The sequence below is a fragment of the Vombatus ursinus genome, unplaced genomic scaffold (assembly GCF_900497805.2).
Source record: "Vombatus ursinus unplaced genomic scaffold, bare-nosed wombat genome assembly UNPS02010219.1, whole genome shotgun sequence".
NCBI lineage: Eukaryota > Metazoa > Chordata > Mammalia > Diprotodontia > Vombatidae > Vombatus > Vombatus ursinus.
The window spans coordinates 2,414,475-2,421,934 of record NW_020949997.1 but is presented as its reverse complement, the minus strand read 5'-3'; the positions used below and the strand labels follow the sequence as shown (position 1 = coordinate 2,421,934).

The following is a 7,460-nucleotide window of genomic DNA, read 5'->3' as shown; positions in this document are numbered from 1 at the left end:
GCAGTTGTGAATAGAAAAGCAGGTGATGTCATATAAGGCTGGTGAAAGACTGATCTCTCAAATTTATGAAATGCCTGCAAGGTTACTCCATTTGGCTTTCCAGACATCCACAACTCCCCCAGACTCTGCTAATTGTACAAGGAAATGAGAAGACTGCGAAACTGAACCACAATGTTGTTGCTGCCAATGTTTTTTTACCTTGCATTGTTGGAAAGTACTTTGGGACGAAATGACCGGCATAGTAAGTACTATGTACATGTATGTGTATGTGTTTATGTGCCTTGTGACTATGCAGTGATTCTGTAACTCCCAAGGGAAAATCAGTCTCATTGCTTCATGCTCACACCTCAGTAGGTTTCAGATGAATATATCTATATGGATGTGTATGTAGATAAATTCTACATACATATATGTTCTTAACTGAACTTGTGATTTATTTCATTAGTGTAAGGAACTCCCTTTAACAATGCAGATCAGCACCCACTCTGCAACTTGTGTTGTTAGGTGCTTGATGTATTGGGAGGATAAGTGACTTTTCCAGGGTCAAACAACTAGTATGTGTCAGAGACAGAACTTAAACTTTGGTCTTCCCGTCTCCAAATCAGCTCTCTATCCACTATGCCACAGTATGGCACGGACTGTCTTTTGCCTCTTTTTATATCCCCAACATTTAGCCTACTGCCTGGCACTTATTAGGTACTTAATAAGTATTTGTTGGGGCAGCTAGGTGGCGCAGTGGATGAGCTCTTGCCTTGGAGTCAGGAGGACCTGAGTTCAAGTCTAGCCTCAGACATTTGATACTTACTAGCTGTGTGACTCTGGGCAAGTCACTTAACCCCGATTGCCTCACCAAAAGGCAAAAAAAAAAAGTATTACCAATTGTTTGGAGATATATTTATATGTGTGTATGTATATATTTGCACAGCTTTACCTCACTTAAGTCCAATTCACGCACAAGTCAAAACACCCTCATAATATCATTGGTCCTTTTTGAGCTCAGACAAAAAACAACAAATGAACAATTCTAAACATACATACATATATGTATGTATGTCTACATATACACACATACCCACAGAGGTTTAGCTATACATACATAAAAGTCTGAGCATGTATTATTTAATGATATGTTAAAAATGAATTAAAATGATATATTAAAGTGTGTTTAATTATATATATGTCATCACCTTCATTTCCCAAATATACCCATATATATTTTAAGTATTATAGATGTACTTTTATATATCTGTGTGTATATTATATGTATATATGTGTATATATATGTATTTGTACGTGTATGCATGTGTATATATGTGTATATGTATATTTATATAGATGGATACAAGCTGTCCTCAAAGTCTTTGTGCAGTTTTAAGCCTTAATAGCTTAAATCTACACTGAGACTTTGGGGATACCCTGTATATGATTATCTTCATTTCCATATTCATATGTATACTAAGTATCAGAGATGTCCTAACAAAAACAATTTATGTGATGCTTCACGTTTTACCATGGGCTTTACATATGTTTTCCTTTTTAATCTTTCCCAACAACTCTGAGAGATGGGTCCTCATTCTACAGATGAGGAATATGAGGCTGAGAGACTTTGATTTACCCCAGGTCACATAGCTAGTAAGTGTCGAAGGCAGAATTTGAACTCATGGCTTCCTGACTCCACGTCCAGGACTCTGTCTACCTAGCTACCTCATCACCATGGTGAAGGGGAGGAGACCTAGACATCTCCCAGCTTATTAGAAAAGGCATTACTGGTTCACCTTCTGCCTCCTCTGTCCCCAGATTTAGTGCTTTCTCTACTGTACTACTCTGAGTGCCAATGCCAATCCTGCAGGACTGTTTTACAGAAGGATTCTATTAATTGGTAATTCTGCCAGTGATATCTAAGTATCTCTTTCTGTACAACTGCAATAATAATTTTTTTTAATTTTTGCTTTTTCAATTGGGTGAGAGAGATTCTTTTAATTTTATTTTTGACATGATTAGGCAGGTTGAATAATTTAAAGTCATTATTTGTTATTTGTATATTTTCTGGATATTCTATTCCTTTCCTTTAAATATTTTTCCATTAATAAATGATCATTTAAGAAAGAAATCATTTCCTCTGAATATTCACATCCATTTCTTATAGATTTTCTATGTCAAATGCCACCCTCTCCTTTTTTTTTTTTTTTTGGTGGGGGAAAAGAAAGGCACTGAATTGTAATATTCCTTTGTTCAATTCTTCATGACCCCATTTGGGGTGGGAATGGTTTGACATTTCCTTCTCCAGATCATTTTATAGATGAGGAAATCGAGGCAAACAGGGTTAAGTGACTTATCCAGAGTCATACAGCTAGTCTGAGGCCAGATTTGAACTCAGGAAGATGAGTCTTCCTAACTCCAGGTCCATCACTCCATCCACTGTACTATCTAGCTGCCCAATCTTCCTTTAGCACCTTTAATATGTTTCTTATTCAATTATTTTTTGAGATTTCTTGTATCTCTTTTGGTGTTGTTTCAACTTGCATTTCTGCAGGATAATTTTATTACTATCTTAATATATTTAATATTCACTTTGAAAACAAATGGTATGTAACAAGTTCATGGTTTATGTACAATCCTCTTTTTTGTGCTTTGCATGTTGAAATGTTTGTATGTGTTTATGACTGTTAAGTTTATGATAAATAAAATTTAAGAATAAAAATAAATAACCACTATTCTAATTATATCTCACATCATTTATGGGACTAGTTTTATAGAAAAATACATTCTAAGGTCAACTTGGGGTACCACGACCTTATTCTTGGGCACTAGTCATTTGTTAACTCTTTACATTTACATAAGAGGAGGTTCAAGAATTCTGAAATGCCCTTATCTGACCATATTCTACTGGCTTTTCACCCCTCTCTCTGCCTTTCCTTACATAACCCTACTCTTCATCTGCTCTGTGACTTCCAATTTCTTGACCCCTTAATTCTCTCCCAGGCCTTCTCCCCTGCCCTAGCCACTCTCTCCTCTTCTCCCCATCTTGAATCCTTAGTGAACCAATTCAACAGTACACTTTCCTCTCTTGAATCTCTAATCCCATTTCCATATCACCCAGCCAAAGCTCAGCCTTGAATCACGCCCAGCATCTGTCACCTTTGCTCCTACAAACGTGTTGGTGAACAAAGGAGGAGAAAATCACACTCCTGTTCTAACTGGGTCCACTGCAACTGGTCCCTCACTGATGCTGGGCAATCCTGTTGTACTCACTTATCAACTCACTATCCCATTTTCCATAGCAGCTCTTCCAAACCTTTTCATCCTTCCCCAAACTGTCATCTCTACTCTTTCACTTACTTCCAATCTCTCCCTCTCTACTGACTCATTCCCTACTACCTACAAACATGTCCATGTCTCCCCTATCCTGAAAAAAAAAACCCTGACTTAATCCCTCCACCCCTGCTAACTACCATCCTAAATCTCTTCTGCCCTTTATAACTAAATTCCTTGAAAAAACCATCTGCAATAGGTACCTCCACTTTCTCTCCTCTCACTCTCTTCTTAACCCCTTTCAGAATAAATTTGGATTCAGTCAAAAAGCTGCACTTCAGGACCTAGAAGGCCACATATGGCCTTAAGGCCACAAGTTCCCCACCCCTATTCTATTTCCAAAGAAGATTAGGGGAAAAGGAAAAGAACCTATATGTATTAAAATGTTTAAAGCATCTCTCTTTGTGGCGGCAAAGAACTAGAAATTGCAGGGATGCCCATCAATTGAGGAATGGCTGAACAAGTTGTGGTATATAACTGTGATGGAATATTACTGTAGTATAAGAAATGATGAGCTCAATGGTTTTAAAAAACATGGAAAGACTTGCCTAAAATAATGAAGAATGAAGTGAGCAGAACCAAGAGAAGATTGTAAATATTGTTTTAAGAATGATTTTGAGCAAATAAGTTATTTTGTCTATTATAAATACCCAAATTAACTATAAAGGACCTATGAAGAAAGATGTTATCTGTATCCAGAGAAAGAACTGATAAATAGAAGTATGTATAGAATAAATTTACATATATATGTATACACACACACACACACACACACACATTTGTGTCTAATGGTAGCCATCTCTAGAGTGAGGGGAAGAAAAGGAAGAAAAAAAAAGAAAAAATTTACATGATAATGTTGTATATGTGAAAGGCATAGCAAGTTGTGCATGATAGATGGTAGTTTCACATACAATTGTCTTTTGTACTATGTTATGGAAATACTTGTTTTATTCCATAAATTAAAAATAATTTTTTTTAAAAAAGAAAGAAAAAGAAACCAAATCCCTGACCAAAGAAGAAATAGGTTCAGGAGACAAAGAGAGCTTCTGACCAACTACTGTCCTTGCTGGAATCTCTAGGGCTCACAGAATGTGAGCGATTCTGTGAGTGATAGAAGGCATCTTCGTGGTTGAGTTCAAATCCCACATTTTATTCATGAGGAAACTGATAACCAGTCAGTCACTCAATAAGCAATTATTAAATGCCTTATATATGCCAGACACTGTGGAAATAAGCACTGGGGATAAAAAAAAGTCCAAAGGCTGTCCTTGCCCTCTCTTCTTTAGAGAAGAAAAATGGATTTGCCCAAAGACACGCAGGTAGTAAGTAGCAGAGCTGGGACGGGTGCGAAGCTCACCTGACGACTAGCACAGCACCCTTTCCACTGCAGCATAAGCATTTTACCAGGTTTGAAAGAAGATGGGAGTTTTGCTTTCCAAGGTATGTGCAGACCTACACAAAGACTACCATTTTTCTTCCCATCTCTCCCCTCTCTTCTTGCGATAGTTGCCTGTGGTCAAGTCCATACTCCCTCAATCTTGAAAACTGAAGCTGCCCCAGTCCTAGGGGGAGTTGAGGCTACCCGTTTTCAAGTTCCTTGGCAAGTGGGCATCTATCTCAATAACACATTTTTATGTGGAGGATCGATACTGGATAAGTTGTGGATTTTAACTGCTTCCCACTGCTTCATAGATGACAAGTAAGTATTGAGAAAATGAATTTGTGGGTTTTTTTTTCTTTCTTTCTTTACAGAATGACAGAATCTTAGCTATGGGAGGACTTTCAGAGGCCTCTGTTCCTACCCATATCTGAACAAAAATCCCCTCTACAGCAGGCCCAGTAAGTGGTCATCTAGCATTGACTAGAAGACTTCCTAGGGCGGGGTAGCCCCTTCCACTTTGTTTGGCACATCTTTTCATCAAGTCTAAATAGGTTTCTTTACAATGGACATCCATTGATGTTGATTCTACCCTGCAGAGTGAAGTAGAATAAGGTAATCTGTGTTTTGAATGTTTATTATAACTCAGACAGGCGGGGCAGCCCTGAAACAAAGCATGGGAATGGAATTAGAGCCAGCTGCTTTTATTTAATTGGCTTCAGGCAATCCTTGAAGGTAACTCCTTTTTTCCTTGCTAGGCTTTCTTTATTGGGTGCCTATATATACAAGCACAGAAAATGCCCTCAAGTTACGTTATATAACTATAAATTCTTAGCGTTAAAATAACAACTGCCATTTACATAGCGTTTACTATGTGTCTGTACTAAGCACTTTACATTTATTATCTCATTTGACCCTCACAACAACTCTGGGAGGTAGATACTGTTATTATCCCCATTTTACATTTGGGGAAACTGAGGCAGACAGTGGTTAGGTGACTTGCCCAGGGTCACACAGCTAGTAAGTGTCTCAGGCTGGATTTGAACTCAGGTCTTTCTGATGCTAGTAGCATGCTATCCACGATGCCACCTAAGTACTCCAAAGGACCTTAGATATTACCTATTCAAACTCCATCATTTTACTCATGAAAAAGTAGACCTAGAAAGATTAAGGCATTTACCTAAGGCCATACAGCTACTCAGAGGCAGACGTAGATCTCACTCAAGTCTCTTAGTATTCTACTACTCTTTTGACGACATCATTCTCCCTCTTAGAGATTTGTCAAGTGTTTTCATTACACATTAATTCAAACTATTGTAACCAGACTTCCAATGGATTAATTGAGATTCCTCTTCTCCCTTCTCTATAGCTCAGAACCCCTTGATATCATCTCCCCTGACACACTCTTTCTTTTATTACGCTAGTCTCTGAAAAAGAGGTGACTTCTTGGGTCTTCTTGGCCCTTGCCAAGGCCAATTCTTCTGCATGTACCCTTGACCCCTCTCCCATTTCTCTCCACCGCCAGATTTCCTCTGTAATCAATCATTCTTCCTCTCTCTGTCTCTCAGTCTCTGTCTCTGTTTCTCTCTGTCTTTCTCTGTCTTTGTCTTTCTCTGTCTCTCCCTCCATCTCTCTCTGTCTCTCTCTTTCTCTCCCTCCCCTTACCTATCTCACTCTGTCTTTCTTTCTCTCTCTCCCCCTATATCTTTCCACTTCTATCTCTGTCTCTCTCTCCCCCTCCACATCTCTGTGTGTCTCTATTTCTCCCTCAATCTCTCTCTGTCTCTGTCTTTCTCTGTCTCTGTCTCTCTGTCCATCTCTCTCTGTCTCTCTCTTTCTTTCTCTCTCTCCCCTTCCATATCTCTCTCCCCCTCCATCTCTCTTTCTGTCTCTTTTTATTTCTCTCTCTCCCCCTCCATCTCTTTGCCTCTGTTTCTGTCTCTCTCTCCCCCTCCACATCTCTCTCTCTCTCTCTCCCTTCCCATCTACTACTTTCTTCCATCATGCTTACAAACATGCTCAGGTCTTCCCCATTCTTAAAAAAAAAAAAAAGCAAAAACAAAAACAAATTCATGACTGAAGCTATCATACAAGATCTCATTTTCTCTTTCACAACCAAAATCCTAGGAAAAAAACTATCCACATTCATTGCCTCCACTTCATTTCTTCTCACTCAGTTGACAGTTCACTTGGATTCTGATCTTATATTTCAACAGAAACTGCTTTTAAAAAAACTATTTTATTTTATTTTCAGCTTTGAATTCTCTCCATCCTCCAACTGCCTCCCCTCCATTGAGAAAGGAAGAAAAAAACGAAACCTGTTACAGATATGAATAGTCAAGCAAAGAAAATTCTCCTATTAGCCATGTTTTAATAATAATAATAATAATAATAATAACTCCTTCTTTGACAGAAATTGTTGAGAAAACAAACTATTCTCCTCAGAGTTAACAGTGATCTTTTTTTTAAATTGACAAGTGTTTATTATACATCAACAAACAAACATGTATTAAGTGCTAAATGCCAGGGACCCAGAAATAAAAGTAAGACTATTCTTGTCCTAAGAAGGAGCTTACTTCTGGGACGGGAGCAGAGAAAGAGCAACATGTACATAGAGAAATGAATACAACATATACACAGAGCACATCCCAAGTAAATGGGGGGAGCATTAGCAAATGGAGGAACCCAAGTAGGCTTCATGTGAGAGGTGCTACATAAGCTGCACTTTGAAGTGAAGTGATAAGGAGAGAACATGTATTCCAGGCATAGG

General features: G+C 38.3%; 1 protein-coding gene across 1 annotated transcript in view; it reads left to right on the top strand.

Annotated features, from left to right (window-relative positions):
- The first annotated feature begins 229 nt into the window (after positions 1 to 229).
- Positions 230 to 7,460, top strand: part of PRSS55 (serine protease 55) — a 14,050-nt gene continuing 6,819 nt past the window's right edge. Inside the window, exons 1-3 of the mRNA XM_027853857.1 lie at positions 230 to 241; positions 3,101 to 3,215; positions 4,819 to 5,011. Of these exons, the coding sequence (XP_027709658.1) occupies positions 230 to 241; positions 3,101 to 3,215; positions 4,819 to 5,011 (320 nt within the window). The remainder of the gene's footprint in view (positions 242 to 3,100; positions 3,216 to 4,818; positions 5,012 to 7,460) is intronic.